Consider the following 25,902-nt stretch of genomic DNA (forward strand, 5'->3'; position numbering starts at 1 on the left):
GCAGCCATCATTATTACACCTGTGTTTTCTCTACAATGACAAGTCAAAATGTCTGCTGTGAAAAAGCTCCAGCATGAACTCTTAGCCTAAAATTGTATTTTTTTTAACACACTATAATGTAGTTGTAAGCAGATATCATATCATTCAAGTGTTAATTAATGTAGCTGTCAACAACTTTAACTCAATAACTTCATATAACACACCCAATTAATATGAAATACTTTAAATACAATTTATTATAGCCTATGTTTATAGGCTGCACACACATGTATATGTTGCTGTGATTATTAGATACATCAATGCACGTGTCGCAACACTACCAGAGGGGGCGGGAGGAGGGGGGGAGGGGGGGGTTAAACATGCAGCAGTCTGATGCCATGGTTGATGACTTCATGGTCTCCAGCTCTGCAGCATCCAAGAGGCTGCCAAGAGCCAAGGCGTGGAAATGGAAAAAAACATTCAGAGAACATGCAGCCAGGAGAATTAAGGAGGAGAAATACAGACAACAGGCTGCAGGCACACCAGCAGCAATGGCTTTGAACACAGTGATACTGCACATCTTAATAAACCCATTGTAAAGGATTCGATAGAGATAGTAAGTCTACTTGTTTAATTTACTATCCAGTATATAATATCAGTCATTCATCAGCAGTTCATGTGTTTTATTGCTGTATAGGCTAATAATGATTATTGAGAGTTATTGATGAATAGTATTAGACGTTATAGGGTGAGTAAAGCATTGCTGCACAGGCTCCATGCAGCAGCAGCAGCAGCAGCAGGGATGTAGGAGGGGTAAAAGAGGTAGAGACCCCTCCACCCACTCTCTCCTCCTCTAACCACCTTCCTTCCTCTCTCCCCCTCTCAGCGTGGCTCGCTCACTCCCTCTCTCGCTCTCTCAGTCTCAGGACTCCGGGTCCAGGTCGGGGAGAATCGCTGCGGAATCTGGAGGCGAAGATGCGGGCTGTCGGGGCCGTGGGAGTCGGTGTGGTGTGGGCGCTGCTGGCCGCTGTGGTGCCCGGTGGCGTGTCGGAGCTGGCGACCCTGGTGCAGGAGCAAGTTAAGGCCGAGTCCACCCTACTGAAGCCAAAGGTTATGATCGCCATTGTGGCTCGTAACGCAGCGCATAGCCTGCCGCACTCCCTGGGCTGCATCGAGAGGCTGGAGTACCCGAAGGAGCGCATTGCGATCTGGTGAGAGACGCACCAACAAGGATGCAATAGAGGCACAAATGTGGTGTTGAGTTTACTTTTTTTGTGATACCTGAATCTTACTTTGTTGTGCAAGGATTTCTGCAAGTCTCAAACGTGCATTTTCTCGACCAGGCTTATTTTGTTCCGAGTGCATATAACAGGCGATATGATGTGGACGGTGGGCTTCACTGGAGCGTGCTGTAATGAAAAACAGCGTGTGTCCGCGTTAATTATAATAACAGATTGTCAGTGTTGGCGCGGAGACCTGTTGCTGCGTTTTACGATGCTCTTACCTGGCGTGTCTGCCGGCATCTTAATTGCACACTGTGGCAGAAGATGAAAGAGCTGTTGTGCATGTTAGAGTTAGGCTTAACCCTTAATCACGGTTCCCTTCGTCTGATTCAGCACAAACCTGCGGAAACGGGGCTTTAAAACAGCAGGACTGACTGCTATGAAAGGGGGGCTCACCTCAGGTAAGGTCCTGTAGCTCGTTTAGTCCCACAGCAGCAGGCTAATATAATTGAAAGTTATTAAAGAGGGACCCCACAGGTGAAGAGATGAAAGGAGACATTGAGTTGGTCTGACAGCAGGACCGGGGGTGTGTGAATTCTGGGAAGTCATGCGTAAAATGTGTGTGCGCTCCTGGATGGGGGTTTATGCAGGCTGATGGATCAGATTAAAAAAAAAAAAAAAATCAAAAAAGAGATCTTCTGACTACATGCAGGTTGATTATCGAAGTGTCGATTAGATGTGAAAAATATGAGATGGAGGACGTAACACTTGCAGCTCTGGTAAATGTTCACAATGCCCTCACTCTTCCTCTCCCAGAGACCCAGCTGTAACCCGGCTGGCATTCTTTTGTTTTGTTTCCCACCCTTCCCTTGCTGAATGCCAAGTTTTTGTTTGCAGATGGGCTGTTACTAATTCAGAGACCCTCACAAAAATGCACACACACACACAGAGGCACCAGAGAAACTCAGTACAGAGAGAGGGGCTTTCGCTCTCAGCAAAGTGCAAAGTGACTGAGCTAACATGGCTTTGTGAGTGGTTTAACTCACAGAGGAAGGGCCCCATCAGTTATGACTAGCATCTCTATACCCTGCAGTCAGTGCAGACAGAAGAAATCTGTGCATGCTTGAGGCACGTTAGTCTTATATGTTAAGAATGTTTGATAATCTACCACTGACACAGAAATGTATAGAAAGGACACACATAGGCACACACCATGTCTAGTTGGCAGGCCTCTAACACTGGACTGTTTTAGATTGTATACATTTTCATATCAGCAGTCATAGTCTGAAGTATTTTTACTGACATGGTCTGCTTTTTTTTCACCAGAGTCCTTCTGTCATAAAGCTTTCTGATATTACGGAGGTTATCACAGTATGTTTTACATGCAGTAAGATAATTTTTTAGCACATATGTTGACTCTAGCTGTTAGTATTTAGCACATGGAAAACAAATGTGTGTGTGTGGTATGATAGTTGTCCAAGAGGCCATCAGACAATAATGGTAACTAAACATCCCTGAGGCTGCAATATGTGGTGTTGCTTTGTTTCAGTATAAACTGAATAATAATGATGTGCCTCATCTTATTTAGATTTTGTTACATTGATGTAACCATCTCCCTAAAAGCATAAACACATGTCAAAGTATTTTCTAATGTGTTAAAGAGAAATAATTGTAATAAGACAAAATTCAATTTAAAACCTGAACATCAGGCTGTGTCTGAAGCTCCACAGATTAGGGGATATCTAAGTGGGAAAGATGCCTCTTAAATGGATGGGGCAAGTTCTTCAGGAATAAAACAGTAAATAGATGACCTCATCATCGCTTCTACAGAAATGTTATTTTATGGCAGTACAGAGTAGCTTGGGGGGAAAAAGAGGGATGAGATAACTCAAGACGAGGGTTCTCCAGCTAGACTGGAGCCAAATACTTTGTGGTTACATGACACATCTTCATCCAGCACCCTAGTTAGTGCACTTAACTGCTTTGCTGAGCTTGTCCGTGTAGATAATGGGCTGGCTGATATAAACTGTAGGCAAACTATCTGGCTGTGAAGTGCTACTTTTCGCGAGGGGACACAATGTTCTTCACATCCTCTCTGAAGCATACTCTTCCTCGCTCCCTATCCTCATCCCAGGGTTCTGATTAATGAGGGATACTGTACAGGGAAGGACGGAAGAATGACATCTGATTGCCTTTTAGTTCCTGACCGTCGTTCCACTGGATCAAGGGACATTTTTGTTTCTAGGCATTTTGATTGACTTGTAAATGTATACATGTCGATGTGAACTGAGACAAACGGACAAAATGTGGAGAGAGCATGTATGTATAATTTATATATATATATATATATATAATTTTCTGGCACTCAGAAACGTTCATGTAGATCCCTCCCTTCTCCTCAACAAATGCAGTGTACAATACATGATGGTATAAAAGAGACAAAGCGATCACATTGCTGTTGGCCCTTATAAATATTTTTCGCTTGGATCCAGGACATTTGACCAAAAAATATGGTTGCCAATCAGGAAGCATCTTGTCATTTTGCTTGTTTTGTATTCTTTCATTTAATTTGTAACTGCGTCTCTGATATTAACTGGGTAGACTCAGCTCGATTTACAATGACAACATCATGCATGTTTCCAAAAATGTAGGCAGGCCTTGGCTGATCTGTGGATGTTGGGAGGACCAACATTTCCAGTTCGAGCCTGTTCACAGGATAATCTGATCATCCAGATCTCTTACACCCTGTTTTTTTTTTAGCTCTGACTCACAGCTGGGATGGTCGGTGAAATCTGCCTGCCTTTAGAAGAAGACTCCTTCAGCAAGTGGGCACAGGTCATACGGAGAAGTGGCAGAGCAATGAGAAAGACTCTCACACTGCTGTTAAAGAATGAAAGAATGCAGGGAATTAGAGAAAGAGGGGCATGGTTCGGTAGATAAAAGGTGGTCAACAGTGTGGGGAAATTACCCAGAGGGCATAGCAAGGTTAGTTAATCCACATTCCCACAGTAGCTTGACTAAATTTGCTCTCCTCTTCACCCTTGGCGTGGTTCTCCTTTTCCATCCCCCAAGCATCCACCTCAACATAACTCTGGTTAAAAGACAAGCAGCTGTCAAGCTACGTGTCTCATTGTGGACTTGTGTGGAGCTGCGATGTTTAGCACGTGAACATCCAGGATTTATTGGAAAAAGGTGTTTGTTAAAGGCTGGTAAAAACATAAATATTGAATGAAATTGGTTAATGCCAGACATTGAAGTTTCTCTCCAGGTCTTTACAAAGACATGACATTGATAACAGTGGCGGGGAGCGAAGTTTCGGGCAGGAGATAACAGAGGAACGGTGTGTGACAATTAGTGAAAGGTTAAATTGAACATTCAAAATCTTTTTCTTCTGCCAGTATACAGTTAAGTTTTACACCCTGCCTACCGGAGTTGGAGTCTTTTTTTAAAGCAGCTCCAAAGGAGATCGTAGAGGATTGCATAAGGGAACTGTGTGTGTTGTTGTGACACACACTCTCTGAAGCTCGGGCCAGCATGCTATTAGCTTACTCCTCACGTCGCTTGTTACTGGCCGCCTGCTGCTTATTGCCCGCCGGCTGAGTTCATGTGGCGAAGAGCTTTCCCAGGTGCTGAGCTGGGGGTCGAGATGATTTGTGGACTTGTCAGAGACGGACTTAACCTGGATATCAGGGCGCTGACATCATCAGCCTCTCCCTGAGGATTCGCTTTCTCCCTCTCACAATCTCATGTTGTTTATTTACTCATTTATTTTATGCCCAATTATCTCATATTTATGTCTGCCGCTGTACTGTATGTGTGCCGATTTATGGGGTTTCTGGTATGATTTTCTCTTAGTATTTAACACGAGGAACAGTTTTTTTCATGCCATTTTATTGACAAAAACATGAAGCCGCAAAGCAACCATCGAGCTCTGATCAACCAACTATGGCTATTATTTAATTTTCCTATACAAGAGATCATTTAAGTCCTGATGCACTCAAAAGCCTCAGGCATACTGTGACTTTACAAGTCAAAATTTTACCACAGTTCCATACAAACATGTTAAAGACCGCACTGACAGATATGCTGTATACACTACAGCTCCTGGCAGATAATGAGATGTTAAATTTGAATGTTTCTTGATCTACTATGTCATGTGGAGACTTGTCTTATGTGATGTGTTTATTCTGACTGTGCTTCACAGTAGCTTAGTCTGACAAGAAGTCCTTATTCTGTCCTCCTGACAGTTTGCTCAGTGTCACCGGGAGGCACATTTGTCCTCTTTTGGTAGAGCCTTTCCACGCCTTCAGTCTCTGCGTCAATGTTATAACCTCAATTTAACATCCAGGGGAACATAAAGAGTAACATAATGAAATAACGCAAAATACTCAGAAATGGCTGCTGAAACCATTTTTAGATGTAACAATAAAAAAAAAATCAAAAATTTACAGAAAGTGTTCCACTGCAACTAAAAATGTAGAAATGGAGGCAAATATACATCAGGGTCTCCAAGGTCAAAATAATTCAACAAAAACCCACACTGTTTAGAGAATAAAAAACTGAATTACAGAAAAAAGACAATACTAAGATCCCTAGTTAGAAATACAACAGGAGAATAAGGGGGAGCAAAAAACATTACAAGGTTTCTTTAAAGTTACAGAGAGATGGCAAAGGCACTTCTATCATCTGTCAGCCAGAACAACGGGAGAGAAAACAGCTGTATCAAAGAATGATCAAAAACAGCTTCCATAATGGTGAGAAGATAACCAATAAAAGCTTCAGCCCAACACATAGCTCAAGGGGCCAAATGGCAACACTGAGTCTGGGGGTTGATATCCAGCCCCAAAAACGATCAAATGAAGTTCAGGTGTGGGTGGTTCAAGCACCCAGACGAGCAGTCCGATCTGAAACATAGTGAGAGAGAGAGAGACACATCTCTTCCAACAAAAAGCCAGAGAAACGTCAGCAAACAGTTAGGCTAACACGCACTGCAGCAGGACCATCTGTTATCTCATATCAACTCTCCACCAGACCTCCGAAAAGACTGCAAACAAACTGACCCAGAAATTGTAGATGTAATGGAGTATTGTTGCCTGGCTTTCAGTAAGTCTTCAAGGCCATCGACTTGTTATCCAGTAACCAAGTGGCAACCGTGCTAAAAACTGCAGTTCATCAAGTGACCAATTGAGGCTGGCTCCAAAAGTGAGTCCATCCGCATAGACCCCCCATGTCAAAATGTTGAACTTAAGAGTAGAAATAAACATGCTTACAGCCTGGTTTGGTCTCTATAGCTAATTTGCTCATTAATGACAGCTGTACAGGAGTGAATTTGTGCATATTACGTAAAATTGTGTTAACGCTTAACGTTACGCATAATTATTAGTTTTGGATTAGCCAGGAGTTAAGCAGAGTCAGGCACTGTCACATTAAGCATCAAAACCACTCTTCAGGAAACTTATGGGCGATGTGACGGAGGCTATTTTCGTTCCCTCTGACTGACAAAATGGAATCAGGTGAAAAGACTGAAACAGGCTTAGGGAGGTTATCAGTTTTGTGATGTTGGACTGTTGCCCTGTGGGGGTTTCACCTTGCCAGGTGTGTCACCTCAGGGCCCATTCCTCTGTGGGAACACACCAGTGAAGGAGAAATTGTTATTGGTGTTGTCACGCAAAGACTTCTGGCCATTTTGGGAGAGGAGAGCATCCAAGTGAATGGAATAAATTATCGGGGAGATTGGGGGGGTGTAGGGCTATTGTGTGTTATCTGGAGCCGACAGCACTGGCATTTCTGAATGATTAGCAGCATGCGTATTTGATGTGTGTCAGTATGTATTAGATCACAGTACTGGCACTCGGAGCGCGTATAATTATCTGCAACGTTCTGGTACAAGCATGACTATTAATGTCCATGCATGTGTGTCTCTTCTCACACATGTCTTAGATGGGTATGTGTGTGTTCTCTTAGACACATAATGAGTGTGTGTTTCTGCTTTTCTTTTCTGGCTCAGCCCCTGTTTTCCATTCCCGTTCCCATTACCCCATAAGGCCCACAGTGAGCCAGAGCTGTGTAGAGTAACAGGCCACAATCATCTCTGACCTCCCAATCAGTATCACCTAAGGAGTCGTATTCTGCAGTCACATCCAATCTGTGGGAGACTTGAAAGGTATTTAAACATCTGCTCCAATTTTTGACATCAGCTCCAGAAACTCAAGGTGACTTTTTCCAGATAGGCAACTCGTAATGACACAAACTCCCTGGAGCAGAGGAAGATGGCTCTGCATTTTATTCCCAGCTGTAACACAGTTTGCAGCTGCAAATGTTGTATATACCTTAAAAGGAACTTAACGATCCACACCTTCATCATGTCAAAGAAAATTTTACATTAAATCCACCCACTCATTAACTACTTGAGTCTAAGATTGTCTTAAGTTAAACCATGAAATTTATGACTTAAAAAAATTAAATAGAACAAATATAGCACAGTCTTGACAAAACATGCTGTGAGGAAGTCACGACTGATCACGACCGATCCAACTCTTTGAGTCACCATGGGCACAAAAATGTTCACAACCTGGCTCGAAACGGCATGATAATGATTGGTGGGACACCATTTGCAACTTTAAAAACAAAGTAATGTACTAAAGTGACAACATCACTCAACCGAACTTCCAGTAAGTGTCAGAAAGGAGCAACATGAAGAGTCTTTAGAGGTAAAGAGTCTTATGTAGCCATAGAGGTGAGGCCAATCCCTTGATTGACTGGGAGGCACCAAGCAATCGGGACAAACGTGGATAGGGAAGCGCACTACCAGAGGGAGATGCTGTGATCCACCTGTCCAGTATTGTGGACAAATCAAACACAGCAAGTGAGGTAGAGAAGAAGGTACCTCTCTGCCAAAGCAAACAATCCCCTGACCCACAGGTAGATACAGACAGGCAGGAGAGGAGTCACACACCAAAGCGCCATACTCTATATTTTTCTTATTGTTAGGGGGAAGTATCAAAACCACCCATGTGTTTGGTCATTACCAAAGATGTACATCTTTAAAAATGTTAAATTGTGTAATTGACCTTTTAGAAAACGGCTCAAGCAAAGTAAATGTTATTTGCAGGGAACTATTTTCAGCTGTGGATTAATATATATTTATAAAATATAGTTTAGTGTGTTTACGGCAGTGGCCTAGTGAATGTGTAAGTGCCTGTGTGCGTTGCAACCGTTGATTGTATATAAAAATAGATGTGGTCTTTAGGTCTAAAAAGTGAAGTGAAAACAGAAGTGTAAACAAACAGTGTAATACTACTGGGGGCCGCAAGGGGCTGGCTCCAAAAAAAAACTCTTGCTCCCATTCAAAAGGCATCAACCTCTCATAAAATACTAAGTCAGTAAACTTTTCCTAAAGTTATTATGGTGTGATGATTGGTATGTTTTAGGTATGTTTGGAGGCATGTCTGTTGTGATTGACATGCCTGGGATGCACTTAGGACCTCGGATTCTCATTCAGATCCACCCCTCGCTCCTTTCCAGCTTTTCCAATTATGATCCCTTTTGGCTCCAAAAACGCGATGGCCAAAATACCAGACTTGAGTCATCAAAGTCCACAAACCAGTGCAGCACGTCTCAGTGAGCTGTCACTTGGTTGCTCTAAAGAAACGTTAATGAAGCGCAGCAGTGTGCCTCACTGATGTGTTTTCTACTGTTCTGGTGTGAGGAGGATGCGAGGCACATGGGCGCCAGTTGGTGACACATCACTTTAAAATGGACGTTCAGTCAAACTCTAGGTGTACTGAGTCTCAGTTTTTTATTGCATTGCTCAAATAGCTGCAGGGTATCTGTGGAAATAGGAACTTTTCTTTACACCTTTTGATGAGGTGTTATTACGAGAAATTACTGTGTGGCTTAATGATAATTTTTCCAAACGCAGTGACTTCATAGCCTAAACTTTGCCAGCCCTGTTCTCATCCTGAAGCAGAAAACTCTAACCGGGTACAGCTGAAGGGATGCAGCTGATGATGATGTACCTGCAAAAAGAATCCTCTTCACCTTGAAGGAAGAAGGTGAACATACATGTTCAATTATGTGCAGTAAGCTAAGAGAATTGACTTTCCTATCCGTGAGCCTTTTTCAAGCTCTCTCTCCTTCTCTTCCCTGGAGTGGAGTAAATGGTTATTCCAATACTTGTCTCCAGACTGTGAATTCTTGCTTAGATTCCCCATCTGTTCCAGCACACTTCCAGCAGTATTGTCAGAGCTTGGCAGTAGACTGATGATCGGGCTGGCAAACACTAAAACACAATGGTATCTCGGTATGAGCTCTCTCATCTGGAGAGGAGGGAGGCCTGAATATGAAACAAGATTAGGTGAAGTGCAGGCGCACATACAGAGAGGCAGAGAGGGAGAAACAGGTCCAGTGTTAATCAGTCAGGTAACTTGTTTAAAGGACCATGTTCATGAATAGTGGAGCATTCATTAGAAAGACTGGTGCTCATGTTCTCATAGAGGAAATATACATTTAGCACCATCAGTCAGTCTGAGCGTGTCATCCATTTTACTGTTTAACCACTGTGTTGTCGCTCCTTCTCTCCCACCAACTCTCTCATTTCCTCCCTTTTCCTGAAATCCTTTTGTTCCTTCATCACTTCTTCCATCTGTTTCTCTACTTTCTATTTTCCTTTCTCTGTCTTCATGTTCCTTTAACTCTCTTGTCCTCTTCTAAAAGCAGAATTTCTTTCACATCATGAATGTTTATGATTGTGTGACTGGACCTTGCTTTGAATGTTTACAAAGAGTACTTAGTTGTTTGTGTTTGTATTGATTCAATACATTACCAGTTATTGTTATGTTCCCACCCTTGTTAGCCCTGAGTGACTGTGTTTTGTTGGGGGTTTTTTTAAGCCTCATTTTAGTAGGAATGCTTTGCCTGGTGTGTTTGGTTCTCTCTTTCTTGACAGCCTTCTAAGGGAGGATTTGCACACCCGCATGCAATATTGCGTGGAGCACACACACCCGTGAATGATCTGCATCGGTCGTTTATTTAAGCTCAGGGCTGGCAGCAATGTGAATGACCACAGGTCCTATTTGAATACCCTAATGCCAGGATCAGACTACACACCATATTTGGCTTTCACAAAGTCAAATTAGGCAATCAAAGTGCCGGAAATTCTTGCTGTGTCTTTGTCGGGAGACTTGCAAAACTACAAGTATGACCAGTAATCGTTCACATTCGTGCCTGAGTTCTTGTGTCGTCAGGGACGATGGTCGAGAAGTTGTCAATCATGGCCACAGATTTGTTTTGAATCCTGTCATTCTATTTATCAACGCCAAAGAACACATCATAGGCCATGTTAAACTTGGCAAGTGAAAAGAAATTCTCACATGTTTTGTCGGCTTGTCCCGTGGTGTCCCAGACGCAGCCTCGCCGTTCTTACATTGTGTTCCTACATAAGGCCTGCTTGTTGTTTCTGATGTTCATATTTGGGCCAGACACAGGGAATTTCTTGTCAAAGACTAAATTGTCTCAAAATCGAGCTGAATTTGTATCTTCTGATACAGGCATTCGTCCATGTCTGAAAATATTTAGCAAAAATTAATTGTGTAGAGGTCAGAGTAGTAAATGGCCATACAAAGCTTTTGACTTTACCGGTAGAATCTTCTTGACAAGCCTCCTATAACAATCAGTAGTGCCTTTCTTCAGTATGAAACGATCATTAATGTTTTCCTAGTCTTGAATATGAATGCCAAACATTACACTTCAGTGCAACTCTGACGGCCTTGGCTACTTTTGTTGACCCTGAGAGTCATGAGGAATTTCAGTCAGGAGGTCCCGTCTCACCGCCCCCATCTCCCTCCTACCCTTCTCATTCCTGTTACCCTTGCATCTCTCTTGTTCCTTCTTAATTACATGCAGCACCCAGTCATTATTGGCAGTGATATTAGATAGTTTATTGAATCAACAGTCAGTCAGCTGACACTGGTCTGCTGGGTCCTTCCAGACCTGTGTTTACCTCAAAGGGCCAGTCTCAGAGACAAGCCCCTGTGTTCAAGGCATGATTATCTGACACACTTTTCTGGAGTGGATAACCACAGGAGGTGGGAGGTAGAGTGATGAAGTCATGTTGATAGTCAGGTTACCTGAAAAAGATTACAATGACACCATTGTATTTCTATATTTTTGAATCTGACCAAACTCTTGTTATGAAGGCTACAATTTTTGAATTTTTTATAAATATATCATTTTTTTTTGTAATCTTTTTTGTTCTCTGCAAACTGCTTGTTTTATCTTGCAATACATAATTTGATCTAATCTATAAAGGTGATAAGAACCACTGGATGACTGTTGGCTGGTGTAAGCAAGCAGCAACCAACACTGGTTTGTGAACTGCCGTTTTCAAGTCTCAAATTCTGATTTTTTTTTTCTGTCGCCGTTTTGCTAGCTTGGAGGGGTTTGGAGCAAGAAGTGAGCATATCTGGAAGAGCTGGGGAGGACCAAGCATTGGAACACCAGAAAGCTAATGAGAAGGAGGGACTTTTGCAAATGACAATATAATGACGTGTGGAAAAAAATGGTTGAGTTTGTATTTCATTAGAGAAGTTGAATGGGAGTCTACGGAGCCGGAGCCTGTTTGGAGCCAACCCCTTGTGGCATTCGGTGGTATTGCAGTTCAAGGCACTTCTGCATTGGCCTCATTTTTCAGACTTAGAAGCTACTTCCATACTCTCTGTGGGTGTAAGATGTGAATATGGTGTGATGGGTGTAAGAGAGACTAAGGCTGATGTGACAGATTGATGGACGTATTATAAGTAGGCATGTGGTGCACTGACATCAGAGACAAGGGACAAATAAAGGGACAATCTCTGAAGTGATAGAGAGAGGGAGTGGTGGGGTGTTTAGGTGAAGCCCAGGAAGCATGTGTTGTCCAGATGCTGATCATAAAGGCGGAGAAGGAGAGAGGAAGCCTCACCCCAAAGCTGCAGGCAGCAGAATAATGAGGTTCACTGTAAACTTAAAAGAAAAAAAGAAATGAGGAGAAACAGCACAAGGCAGGAGAGCTATACAGAGGCATGGAAGGGTAGGAAGGGGGATATGAGGCCTGGAGCCTAGATTATTGTATGTTTGTATAATGTGCAGAGCTGCATCACATTGTATCTCTTTCTGCTCTGCTTGGAGGTGCGCACGTCCATTTTGATTTTATTTCCCATAACCAGATGGATGAAATACTCCAGCAGGAATTAGCTGAGTACAGCTGAGGTACTGAAGAGCAGTGAAGCCTCTTTGACTTGACACTGAGGTCACAGAACAGGAGAGTTCAGACTGCTTTTGCCTGAAGGTAGAGGAAATCGAGGAGAAGCCACACATAGTTGCCTCCTGAAGAAGACTGCATGTTCTAAAATGGAATGGGATGAAGGAGATGATGTCCCATAAAAATAAAGGAGAGAAGAGAATGAGGTACATCTATAGTGTGTGTGTGTGTGTGTGTGTGTGTGTGTGTGTGTGTGTGTGTGTGTGTGTGTGTGTGTGTGTGTGTGTGTGGGTGTGGGTGTGCGTGTGTGGGGGTTGTTTGATCATGTTAGAGACCGATGAACAAAAGCCTTTGTTTCACTCAATTTGTCTCAAATATACACTGTGTTCATACGCTGCTTTGATGTGTACATACTGTAACTAAGCTTCACATATCCAGATATCATACGCCACACTAAAATGTAATGTCGGTAATGGAAAATCACACGATGTACTCAGAGTCCTTAGTGCTCGGAGGGGCTGGGAGGTGGGAGGGGCGGGCTTACAGGATGTGCATGAGAAAATAGAGAGTCAGAAAGCAACCGTAACTCGAAAGTAGTTGTATGTCATCCTCACTAGATGCATTTTGTGCTGGTATTACCACAAATAAGTATTAATACTGTGTGTACTGTGTGTATGTTTCAGCCCCAAAAGCTTCTTAGCATCCAGGATCACAAAACAAATGCAGCATTGGTCAAATCTGCTTATTTCTTGAAGTACTAAAACCCCTTCTTAAGAGATGAAGTCACGAGTTTGTTGTACTTTTTTTCAACAACCTAAAACCGACCGATTACCTGTACACTGGAGCGCATGTCCCGCCAAGAAGAGCCTTTAAAATTGAAAAGGACTCCACTGAGATTTATAAGCTGAAGCAGAAACATCATTAGCATTTTAGTGTGTGTGTAAAATAAAGTCGGTGCAATCGTTTATAAGTTTGGGAGAAGTTTTAATGATCTTAATTAAGATCAACATTTTGAAACAATTATGCAGATTTCTGGTTGCCAGTAAAATAAAGTGATGCAAACACAAACCCCCTTTTCTTTTTGCTCTTGCTTTCAGCCACTCTTTCCCCTCTATTTCAATCGCGAGTTATCCTCTCTGTCTCACACAGCCATAAACATACATGCGTTCTCAAAAGCACTGTATGTTCCTACTTACTGTGCCAGGTATTGGGTTTTTTTCTACTTTACCTCTCACATTGAGTTTCCTGTATCAAATCTCTGCCTGCAGCTGAGTCTATCATACGTAGATAGCGTGTAGGAACACATTTATGTCCTCTAGCGGTTTGCAGTTTAGCAGTTGAAGAATCTTGTAAACGTGTGTGCACATCTACTCATTACCAACGAGTCAGGTGTTTCAGTGTGTTCCTAGCCTGCGATGAAAAATAAGCTGGTCTGGCTTCTTCCTTTACTCTCATCCGCTGTTATGCACTCACACACAGATGTATATACTTACATGCATGTGTGTATTTCACCTCCGAAACCACATACTTACCAGCCTTTACACACAGTCCGGCAGATGCATTTAAAATGTTAAACTAGCACTTGTGCAACACATAAATAACCGGTCACGCTGCTTTAAAACAAACATTCCCAGGACACAAAATTAATATCCTTATGTTCGGCTGCACATCTACATGTGAAGGCATGCAAACACACACATACTATTAAAATTATTGACCGTGTTGCTCGCGGCCCCACTGCAGCTGTTTGTGATGTTGGATGAAGAGTTTATCTGTCTGACTGAAGATGATTGAAATTCCAAACGCAAGAGAGCTCCGCCTCTTTCTGTCAAATGTTTAGTGTGTAGTACGAGACTGAACATGTATGTGTGATGTTTTTTCACGTGTGTAATTTGTCCTCATGTTTATGTGTAACTCTATGTCTGTTTATCGTAAAGAAAACAGGTGCTGTTTTTAGGAGTTATATTTTAAATGTGGGTAAATGAGGAGTGTTAACATTGTTATTTTCTATGTTGAGAGGAACTTGCTGAAAATATGAAGAGGTGTCCAAATTTGAGCGTGTTTGTTTTTCTATCTCTGTCCATCCTGTCTAAAATTGGGTGCGATTTTGGAGACAGTACAGCAGGGAATATTACAGGAAGCAGTGGAAAACTCCATCTCACCAAGTGTGTGTGTGTGTGTGTGTGTGTGTGTGTGTGTGTGTGTGTGTGTGTGTGTGTGTGTGTGTGTGTGTGTGTGTGTGTGTGTGTGTGTGTGTGTGTGTGTGTGTGTGTGTGTGTGTGTGTGTGTGTGTGTGTTTGTATGCACAGGCTTCTGCCTCACTTTCTGTTGACCTTTCCTTCAAAGCACATTTTAAATGCAGAGAGGGAGCGACAAGTGATATTTATTTTTCTGAGATCTCCGTTTGTGAAGTGATAGCAAACTGCAATGCAGGGCTGTTTTATGGTTTTAATTTATCTTGCACAAATTCATATACGCACCCACTCCCATCCGCACATACAGTAGTCACAGGGTCTGCTCTGAGTCAGCTCTGCCTAGCTGAATTGGAATCACCAATGCAGAGTGCAAACTACAGCAGTGACAAACCAGTGGCAGCACGAGATGCTAAAACTGACATCATTTGCTTACAGGTAGGGGTGTCTGTCTGAAGTGGCGCTTTGTGAGTTTACCTTTGCAGTAGTTTGGTGTTGAGTTTGTTTACACGTAGTGCATCAATATTCATATTTAAATTGAGGAAAAGATACCTGCACGCTGAGTTAAGTATTTTGAAGCCTTTGTGCATGAGCTCAGCATGTTCGATGGACGTCTTTGTCAAGCAGCACCCACAATTGTTAGAAAAGCAGATGCCAGTTTGTAAAGAAGGGTTAGAGCACCATTTGGATTACTTCCCCAGAATAATTTCTGTCTGCACCGTGTCTCCTCAGTCTTTGCATGCGCTCCAGCTGCAAGGAAGCTTTGCAACACTGACTGAGGCTGCCTGTTGTAACATTGACATGTTCTCTGAATATCATGGTGCCGACTGTCACAACTTCTTCCCTGTTAAATCCTGCTAACCAAAATGTGCAGCCCTCTAAGTTATGCTCGACCCTCTTTCATTTCCTCTTATTTCTGGTTCCTGAAAACAGGCGTGGCATGTTGTGTTTGTGCCCAAGTGTTTAGCAGATGCACCTAAACAGCATGGGTGGTTCCTGAAGGAGTTGAAACTGTGGCTGTTCCTTTGAATGATCTTCTGTGTTGTCTGGTTTGGTGTTGTAGGGCAGCAACAGACCACAATATGGACAACACCACTGCCATATTGAGAGAATGGCTGAAGATAGCCCAGCGAGTCTATCACTACGTGGAGTGGAGACCGATGGAGGAGCCGAGGTGGGTCCAAATGCTCCATTAATGAGATCTGTGTGGTGTAAATCAGAATTTGATTCTATTTTTTTCTTTCTTTTTCTTTCTTTACATAACTTGTGTTTCCCAATAGAATGCTAAAGACAATTAAGTGACTTTTATTTTTGGCTGTAGGTCCTACACAGATGAGTGGGGTCCAAAACACTGGCCTCCTTCTAGATTCAACCATGTGATGAAGCTGAGACAAGCGGCACTGAAGGCTGCCCGGGAACGATGGGCCGACTTCATACTGGTAACCTCTCTCATTGAACTCAGAGCTAAGAGTTGTTACAAAAACAGTGTCAACACTGCCTATAGGCTCCGCCATAGCCTCTACTCTGTGGCTACTGTTGCATCTGTAAAATGGAGGATAAATTGTCATTAGCATCACAAACCCTGCGGAAGGATTCGTTTAACTATCAGAATTTGATCTTTTTGGTCAGATACCATTTGGAAAGTCTAGAAGGCCACATGATTGAATTATTTTAACCCCATTCAAGTTAGCAAAAGGCTAAACCAGCAATTAGCCATCTTGGCTTGTGGAAGTGTGTAGTGCACATACTCTTTCCAGAGAGCATGCGCAGTATGTCTCACCAAACACCAGATATGCAGTTAGTTAGTTGTATACTGAGATAATCTGCTCAATCTTCACTGCTCTCACAGCAGCAGTGAGGACTGAGAGTACACATACATGAATATTACATTTTATACCAAATCAATACCTAATGTTCATCATAATGGGGAGATTTGGATAGTGTAGAGAACTCAGGAGGCAAATGGCATTGGCATGATGTGGGAAGTTTTAGGTTACTGTAAAATGGCTGTCTATCAACATGAATGTGATACCAGTCAGCTGATACTCCGCTGGTGAAGGAGAATGTGATTGTGAAGCCCAGAACAAAACAGCTGATACCGATCAGCTAATGCGAGTGTGACCGCTGCTTGAACCTACTCTAGTGGCGTAGTGGTGCTTTAATTTGAATTTGGCTGATAAAAAAAAAAATCTGCAACCTGATTAAAAAAAATATATATATATAACTAACAGTGACAAACTTAAAATGATGTTAAATAGGTTTTCTGATGGTGAGTGTCCCAGAATGTGTAACTTTGTTCAAATTAATGAGAGTTGTATTTTTATTTGTATCCGTTTTGATTACTTTTAACGAGTTAGAAGGCAAACATCTGTAAAAGACAATCTGATTTAGTTTTAGACTCTGTATTCCTCTGTGACTTGTGCACTCAGGCGCTGCTCCTCTTTAGTTTGTAGACAGTGACAACCTGTTGACGAACCCTCAAGCGCTGAACCTGTTGATGGCCGAGAACTTGACTTTGGTGGCTCCTATGTTAGAGTCTCGCTCTCTCTACTCCAACTTCTGGTGTGGCATCACCCCACAGGTATGTTTTGGACTTAAATTCATCCATCACTCAGCTGGATTTGTTAACTCAGCCTGGTGTTCTTTATCTCCCTCCTCCCTGTCAGGGATACTATAAGCGAACCCCAGACTACCAGCCAATCAGGGAGTGGAAGCGACTCGGCTGCTACCCCGTTCCAATGGTGCACAGCACTTTCCTGTTGGACCTGCGTCGTGAATCCAGCAGAGACCTGGCTTTCTACCCCCCTCACCCTGACTACAGCTGGGCATTTGATGACATCATGGTGTTTGCCTTCTCAGCACGTCAAGCAGGTCAGTTTGAAACCTCACAACAAACTGCCAGATCTGTGACAGGGATGCAAATGCCTCATGACAGCTTCGCATAGATTAACTGAGAATCATCAGTGACTTCATTAACTCAGTAGTTGGTTACAAATGCTTTTTTCCACTGTGCAGTTGTGAACTGCTGTAAAACACAGAGCTTTTCATTGGTTTTATGCACATGTGTCAGATTAAGAAAGATGAGTGAGAGCACAGATAAATGGATGCATGTGTGTCCTTGACTGAGCTTGTGTGTGTTAGTGAGTGTGCAACAACATTAACGTTTGTGGATGTGAGTGTTTGACGTGTGTAATCATCCATAAGGAACAAATAGGACCATTAAGCTTTCCATTGCACAGACAGCAGTGTCTGGCATTCGCCTGGAAAAAAAATAGTAAACATGAAAACGTTGACACAAACACAAACAGATGCAAAAACAAAGACACTCAGAAAAACAGTTTCTTCCATCTCACTAATGAGTTTCAGCACTGACAGCACTACATAAGAGCTCATGCAATTGATTATACAGCATTTATATACAGAATATTTAACCTTTGAAAGAAGAGATGGCACATCATTCCTCTTAACATTCACATGTATTTTATCACACTCTTGCTCAATTCAACACACTCAGGGGCTTGGCTGTTGTTTGATCTGGTATTTTTTTTTGTTACTGTTAGATTCTATATAAAAGTGGACGTAGTTTCAAGGTCTGAAAAATGAGGCCAATGCTGAAGCAGCCTGAGCTGCAGTATCACCGAGTGCCGCTAGGGGCTGCCATCAAAAAGCCTTTGTATTTTTACATACAAACGTAACAATTGCATTTTTTTTTCATACAGTTGTACTATATTTATTGACAGCAGCAGCTTCCAGTTGGTCAACTCAGAAATACTTTGGGACGGTAGCAGTTGTTACTCTGACTAACAAGTGTTAACAGGCTAAATTTGTTGCAAGCTGAATAGAGGCAGGGGACATGTAATTGGCTGAAAGGTGAGAGGGTGTGTCTAATACTCACAAAAAGTGAGACAGTGAAATAAAACGCCCTCTTAAGAAAGGATATTTAAAATTAGAACATGCGTAATGAAATAAAAATTATTGCTGTGAAAATTAATTCACGATTTCGTATCTTCTTCCACCACTCACTGGGTATCACATTGTCCTACTAAACCTTTCCTTTCCTGGAGGAGGTGCATCCATCACAGTCACATCACCTTTGTTGCGAACGTTTATTTTGTGCACGTGGGAGGAGGTAGGAGCACCCAGCGGTGGTCCAATTTACATGTTTATTTAAATTGTTTGGGTCAAGAGGTTGTATTTACAGAACCCTGTGTGTGTGTGTGTGTGTGTGTGTGTGTGTGTGTGTGTGTGTGTGTGTGTGTGTGTGTGTGTGTGTGTGTGTGTGTGTGTGTGTGTGTGTGTGTGTGTGTGTGTGTGTGTGTGTGTGTGTGTGTGTGTGTGTGTGTGTGTGTGTGTGTGTGTGTGTGTGATCGTCCTAGGTGTGCAGATGTATGTGTGTAATAGAGAACACTATGGTTTCCTGCCCGTTCCTCTCAAGGCCCAGCAAAGCGTGGAAGATGAAAGCGAAAGTTTCATACACACCATCACGGAGGCTTTGAGTGAGTCCACACACACACACACACACACACACACACACACACACACACACACACACACACACACACACACACACACATGTACGTACTTGCTCAAGTTTGTTTCTTTTCCTTCTTGACCTGCTCAGTGATTGCATCCTGTCAACCCTCCTCTCCTCCTCTTCTATACCCCCCCTCCCCCATCTAATTTTTGCTCCCTTCACTGCTCTGATTTTTAGTAAGTCACTATATTTTGTCATCTTCTAATCCTGTTGTTGCTGTTTCAACCCTTCGCCTCCTTCCCCTCCCTGTCAACAGTTGACCACGACATTGAACCCTCTGAGCACGTGTACTCTCCGCCATTGCTGCAGGCCAAGATAGGCTTTGATGAAGTGAGTTATGAGAGTTCTGGCTCTGCCTGGAGAAACAGGAGCTCAACAACTTCTGTCTCATTGTATATTTACTGTTCTTCAGCAAATACCACTTCCTGTTTTTCTCCCAGTTTGTTTTTGTTTTCCATATTTCTCCAATTTCCTCTGCTTCTTCCTTTGCTCTTGCACTTTCCTCCTAAATGTCTGCCCTTCCGCTCTGTTTTTTTTTTGGTTCTCTCTCAGAACAACATTTAACAATATAGAATGTTTCCCATGTGTGTTTGATTTTTTTTTTCACTGTTTAGATTTTCCTAATCAACCTGAAGCGCCGACTGGACAGAAGAACCAGGATGTTGAAAACAATGGGCTCACTCGGCCTTCACGCTACACTGACAGACGCAGTGGACGGCAAGTAGGTCACAAACACTCGGCCCTGCATGCAGCTGATGAACCACTCTGAAGAAAATTTCATCCCGAAAGAAATCTCTGGAGCCTCTCAGCGATATAGTGTTCAGCTTTTTCTGTACAACAATTTTTTTCTACAGTGCCGGAATAATGCTCAGTGCTGTTGTCTCCAACCTGTCGCTACTTTTTGTGACTTTGCTTTGTTTGGCTGTGTTTTCTCTGAGGAATAACTAAGCAGCCAAAATAAATGTATAGATACATGACGCGCCTTCCTCTTCTCATTACTACCCAAACCTTTCACCTCTCTTTCTCTCAGGGCTCTGAATACGTCCCAGCTGCAGGCGTTGGAAATAGAGATGATGCCGGGCTACAAGGACCCGTACTCTGGTCGAGTCCTGACTAGAGGGGAGATCGGCTGCTTCCTCAGCCATCACTCTGTATGGATGCAGGTGAGGGCGTGGAGACGTAATGCATTTATTCAAGAAGAAAGGTTGAAGGTTAGAATCCTGAAGGAGCGCTGATCGAACTTGTTGAAGTTTCCTTTTACAGAATACTGATTGACTTATAGGACTTGGACACACTGCCTGCATGGTGTGTGTGTGTGTGTGTCACGGCTCTCTCACTGCGTTACTGTGGCCCGTGTGTGTGTGCCACTATGTCTGCTGCTGTGCTGCTATTGCCAACCCAAAACTGTCTGCATTGAGTTTCTGGCCATTACTATCCAAATGCATCCAAAAAGCAGTCGTGTCATTTTCGTTTACACTCGTTCAACGCAAGACACCCACGCACTAAAACAATGCTACCCTTCTTCAGTTAAATTATTGACATACCACAATTAAAGCCTACGTTTAGTTTTTACTATGACTATATAGTATATATAGTACACATGTGATTATAAATCTTTTTCCTTTCTACTTTTACTGGGAACTGTGCATGGGCATACATGAAAAAAAAAAAAAAAAAAAAAGCCTCAGCTGAGACGTGCATCTCATGCACGCTGTGTGGCTGCTCTGACCTGTTAACATGGCACACATTGCGCAGGTGGTGTTTCTCAGAGATTAGATTCGGTTTACCTTTTAAGGACATTGATAGTAACCTTAAAATGCCAAATGATGGTATGTTTAAAAAAAAAATTAAAAAAAACTTTTAAAAACTGACATTACAACTTACGCTTCTTCTTGTCAATGTAAGGCAACGGACAGTAAGCACAGCACAATGGTCTCCAAAGAAGGTTGAAGGAGTGAGACAATGTAGCAAAACCACAGCTGGTATGCTTTCATTTTAACTCCAGTGTCTCTGTTTTCTCACCCTCAGGTGATAGATCGTGGCCTCCAGAGGGTTCTTGTTTTAGAGGATGACGTCAGGTTTGAGCCCAGGTTTAAACGAAGGCTTCAGGCCATAATGGACGACACAGACAAAGCCCAGCTGGACTGGGACCTCATGTAAGCACGTACATTCGACATTCTCAGTAATGTTCTGTTTCAAGATGAATTTTTATGAATCTTTAAATTAATGTGAAGCCTCATTATGTGCAGTAACACACTTGCCTGTCTTATTCTATCTTTAGCTACGTGGGGCGTAAGCGTATGCAGGTGCAGCAGCCGGAGCAGTCAGTGGAGGGAGTAAACAACCTGGTTAAGGCCGACTATTCCTACTGGACGCTCGGCTACGCGCTGTCGCAGCAAGGAGCCAGAAAGCTACTGGCTGCAAAGCCGTTCACCAAGATGCTGCCTGTCGACGAGTTCCTGCCCGTCATGTTCAACAAACACCCCAAGTCAGTCTTTGATCCAGTTTTCGCGCCATTCACTTACTGTAATAAGAATAACACACACGGTCTATACAAAGGAAAGGAGTGTTATTTAAGGCGTGTAATGCAGAGAGCTAGAACGCCACAGTAAGCAGTTTTTCTGTGTAATGTTTACAAACACAGACAAAGACCCTTTCAGACAGTCTGGTTTATGAACAGACAGGAAAATATTTACTAAGGACCACAAATAGATGATTGCAGGTGCACTGCACTCTTACATAAGGATGTACCAGGTGATCCACATGCAAAATAAACATGAAGATGCAAAAACTAAATTTAAAGTACATGGAACGCTGCCATGCGTGGATCCCGTGCATGCACAGAAACTCAGTGGCAATAAACCAGCGCAGAAATACTGAAGGGCCTACTGTCCAGTAATTACGTATACGTAGACACACGCATGCTTATGTCTATTTTGTGATGTTTTAGGTTGTGGGACAGTGTGTTGTTTTCTAGTTTGTGCTCTGGTGGTACACCACAAACTCAACTCCAAGTAATGTTCTTTATACATCTCTATTTCTACCCTTTATTTTTTACTTTCTCCTGTCCTTCTTTCTTTCCCTTTCTTTGCAGCACCACCTCCCTCCTCCTCTTCTTCTTGCTCTGTGCTCCCTCACACACAGGGCATGGATTGTTCTGGGGGTTCAGTGGGTACGGTGCCTAACACAGGACACACAATGCCTGCTTTTCTTTTTCTTTTTCCTTGGGGATTCCTGCCGTGCCCTGCTCTCCCCTCCACCCTCACCTACTCTCTCCTTCCCATTTTCTGCCTCGTCTCCTTCAACCCTGCAATCTGCCGTACTCCTTTTACCAGCCCTCCTGTCTTAGACCTCTGAACTCTTTTTTTTATGTTGTCTGTGCCCTCACTCTTCTCAACAAAATTTACTTTTTACACACCTCCTCCGTCCCCGTGTCACCCGCTTTTCCTCCCCCTTCCTCCGCTCTCTTTGAGGAATGTAGACCAGCATGGCTCTTCCTGCTGGTTGGTGAAGGGGGACAGGATTCCCATTGATAGAGGTCTGAGAGTGGGGGTGGGTTTGAGATGAACACTGTGCAAGTGTGTGCGTATTACTATATAAATACATGGCGATGTGTGTCCAGTGTGCAGTGTATAGATTACTAGGTAAATACGCTGTGTGTATTCAACAGTGAGAGAAGGTGAGTTTGTTCAGAATTGAGAGAAATGGGAAATATGGATGGAAATGCGGAGAGGTGAGAGAGAAAATATGTCAAATGTGTCGTATGTTACTAATGAAAACAGAAGGGATTATGGTCTGTTTATATTGTGGATATTATGTCACATAACTTGTTTTTGTTTTCTTAATTCTCCTCTTTTCTTTACAACTCAGTTAAAAACACACATAAACAGTTGAAAGGGAAATTCATGGCTGTGAACTCTGCAAAGTAAAAGGGCCTCAGTGTGTGTTTTAGTAGGTCAGCTCCTTTGAACACTAATAAAAGTGTAGGGTTTCACTGTCCCAGCGGAGTGCTGAAAGGCCTTAAACAGGCGATTGGACCGCAGAGAGTTAACCTCCGAGGTGACTTCTGCCTGTGACACCTGGAGGCTGAAGTGTCACCCAAACAGTCCTCCTCATTCCTCACTCTGGCCCTGCTGCAGGCTGACCATGACCCACTGGGAGCAGAGGTTACTGCAACAATATGATCTGATGGAACGCCTGGAGGGAACTTCTTCAAAATTGGCCAAATTTTTTCACTTGGACTTAAGGATTAAGTGGTCAGATTTTAGTGGTTAAAGGTCAAAGGTCAAGGTCACTGTGACCTCAAAAAACATAACTCAAGAATTCATGCTCTAATCATAAAAACATTTCACACAAATGTCAAACAGGAGGTCAACTTCCTTCGCAAAAGTTGCTGCACATGAGAAGAGCATCCTGTTCCCCTTTTTGACATCCCGAAGATTTGCTGTCTGTGGAGAAGTTAAAATCCGGTACACTGAATATGGACACCAGAACTTCCCTATCAGATAGGATGAGTCAGTAATTATAGCAAAATGCAAAAGAGTCACATGCAACAGTAACGAGTGATCTAAGGTTACCTTTTGTACATATACAGCAGTCAAAGACGTGGTGAGTCGGTGATCATGACCATGCAGCTGGCAGAGGGCTGACAATGCATCTTTAAACTGTCGTTCTTGTAGGCACCAAGTACGAAATTGCTTACCTCATGCCACTATTTGGGGTTACCATGATTTCCCCCACCTGTGACCCTGATATTTGTAATTTATAAGGCAAAAGTACCATATATTCACTGGCTCCATGTTCCTCTTCGGGTTTGGGACTGCACTGACTGAAAATATAATCAAGACATCAATAGAAAATAAAATAATTTGTGCTCGCTGTTGCAATTCTGATCTAATTGCACCTAATGTCGACAGTGTCATTAATTATTTGTATTTTTCTCCCCCGCCCTCCTCAGTGTTCAGTACATGTCTCACTTTGAGCCGCGGGACCTGAAGGCCTTCTCCGTGGAGCCGCTGCTCATCTACCCCACCCACTACACCGGAGAGCCGGGCTACGTCAGTGACACAGAGACCTCCACCATTTGGGACGATGAAGCTGTGGCCACAGACTGGGACCGGCAGCACGCCCGCAAGACGGCCCAGCAGGGAAGCATCCGGCCCGTGGCACAGAACAGCGTCACTGGAGATTCGCCGCCCCCTGCGGCTCGAGCGTCACGTGACGAACTCTGAAACAGAGACATGAGACTCCGAGAGAAAGACTCGTGTTTACAAATATACCGTCTACACACAGTGAATGTCATGTGTACACACACACACACACACACACACACACACACACACACACACACACACACACACACACACACACACACACACACACACACACACACACTTGAAAAGACACATCAACAACAGGCTGACATTCTTTACATACGTTCACATTCACACACATACAGGTGTACAACTGGATAAAAGCAGAATAAAATCTGGTCTGCTGCCTGAGGAGGGGACACTGAAGAGAGGAAGAAGAGGAAGAAGAGCAGAATCTGGGACGGGGGCCAGCAGGCCTTTGACAAAAGCCTTATTTATTCCCCATGTGCCTCCTCTGGTCATGTGGAGACAGTTACAGCCTGAGAAAACTTAAGCAACACATGGAAGACAGCTAGCATCATTTGTAGGATGTTCAAGAAAAAAAACAAAAAACTTTCTTACAAAATCATTTTTATTGTTATTTAAACGTAACATGTTTTTACGGGACAGCTGAAGAATAAAGGAATCTGAAAGCTGTCTGACAACAACTCTTTGTGTGCGTGTGAAACTGTGCATCAACATCACTGCAGTATTTGAGTGGTTTTGTGCGTGTACGTGGACAAATTCATGTGTTTACAGAACTGAACATGTGGGAGGAGGGAGGCTGATGTACCGTACCCAAGAGTGTCACTACTGCGGCAGATGATGTCACACACACACACACACACACACACACACATATATACACACAGAAAGGGCAGCCCTTTCCTGCCGAGCGTAACAGTAACAGATGTGATTAGTGTCCAAATTTCGTTATTGCAGAGAGAAAAAAGTTGTACAGCGGGCTGGTCCTGCTAGTTAGCCTTTCAGAGCAACAGTCACACGTTACATATAGCCTGTAGGGTGTATGATATGCAGTTTCAACCCTTTCTGACCCATTCTTTCAGATTTTAGATGTGTTTAATATTTTGGTAAAACTGTTTTATTGACTTCTTCATGTCCTTAACACAGGCGCTTCTTCTTTCACTTGGGCTGCTGGGCTAAACCAATAAAACAACTTGTCTATGTCTGTGTGGTCGCTCACTCTGCAGCATAAACTGACACAGATATGATCTATCTTCTTACAGTGAATTGGGTTATTTTTGTATTATTGGCATTGTTGGAGTGTTTGGTGACTGAGGCGAGTTAAAAAGAAGAGATGTCTTGGCCAGATTCAAGCCCATGACAACAAAACTACAGAAAATGCATCACATGGTATTTCTTATCTGGCGGGGGGGAAATAGAGCTTTAAATAATGTATATTATTGTTTCATCAGCTGAATAGCAAACATGAACTTGTCGCAACTATTCCCATGACCTCCTGTTGTCTTCAAGGATGGAGTTCAGACTTTTCCTCCTGAAACTAAGCCTCATGGCGTTACACAAATTGTGGTAAAACATGAAAGGAGCTGTAACCTCCCAATAAATTTGGGGTTTTAAGCGGTGA

The 25,902-nt window shown here is 43.0% G+C and overlaps 1 protein-coding gene across 4 annotated transcripts; it reads left to right on the forward strand.

The window, feature by feature from the left end:
- Positions 1-439: 439 nt before the first annotated feature.
- Positions 440-25,483, forward strand: colgalt2b (collagen beta(1-O)galactosyltransferase 2b). 4 transcript variants are annotated; one of them, XM_069694987.1, is made up of 13 exons: positions 440-595; positions 866-1,190; positions 15,694-15,804; positions 15,952-16,069; positions 17,077-17,211; positions 17,297-17,501; positions 19,007-19,126; positions 19,421-19,494; positions 19,779-19,885; positions 20,195-20,327; positions 21,193-21,320; positions 21,446-21,652; positions 24,122-25,483. In XM_069694987.1, the coding sequence occupies exons 2-13, from the start codon at positions 955-957 to the stop codon at positions 24,393-24,395; spliced, it is 1,848 nt and encodes a 615-aa protein (XP_069551088.1). In that variant the 5' UTR covers positions 440-595; positions 866-954; the 3' UTR covers positions 24,396-25,483. The 4 variants fall into 4 exon arrangements, with proteins under 4 accessions (XP_069551088.1, XP_069551090.1, XP_069551089.1 ...); XM_069694989.1 differs by having other exon boundaries at positions 900-1,190; XM_069694988.1 differs by lacking the exon at positions 440-595 and adding an exon at positions 785-801 and having other exon boundaries at positions 900-1,190.
- Positions 25,484-25,902: the final 419 nt, after the last annotated feature.

This window comes from Brachyistius frenatus, unplaced genomic scaffold (genome assembly GCF_029030835.1).
Source record: "Brachyistius frenatus isolate BFR_SWC_R1_liver_20210118 unplaced genomic scaffold, ASM2903083v1 Contig_18, whole genome shotgun sequence".
NCBI lineage: Eukaryota > Metazoa > Chordata > Actinopteri > Embiotocidae > Brachyistius > Brachyistius frenatus.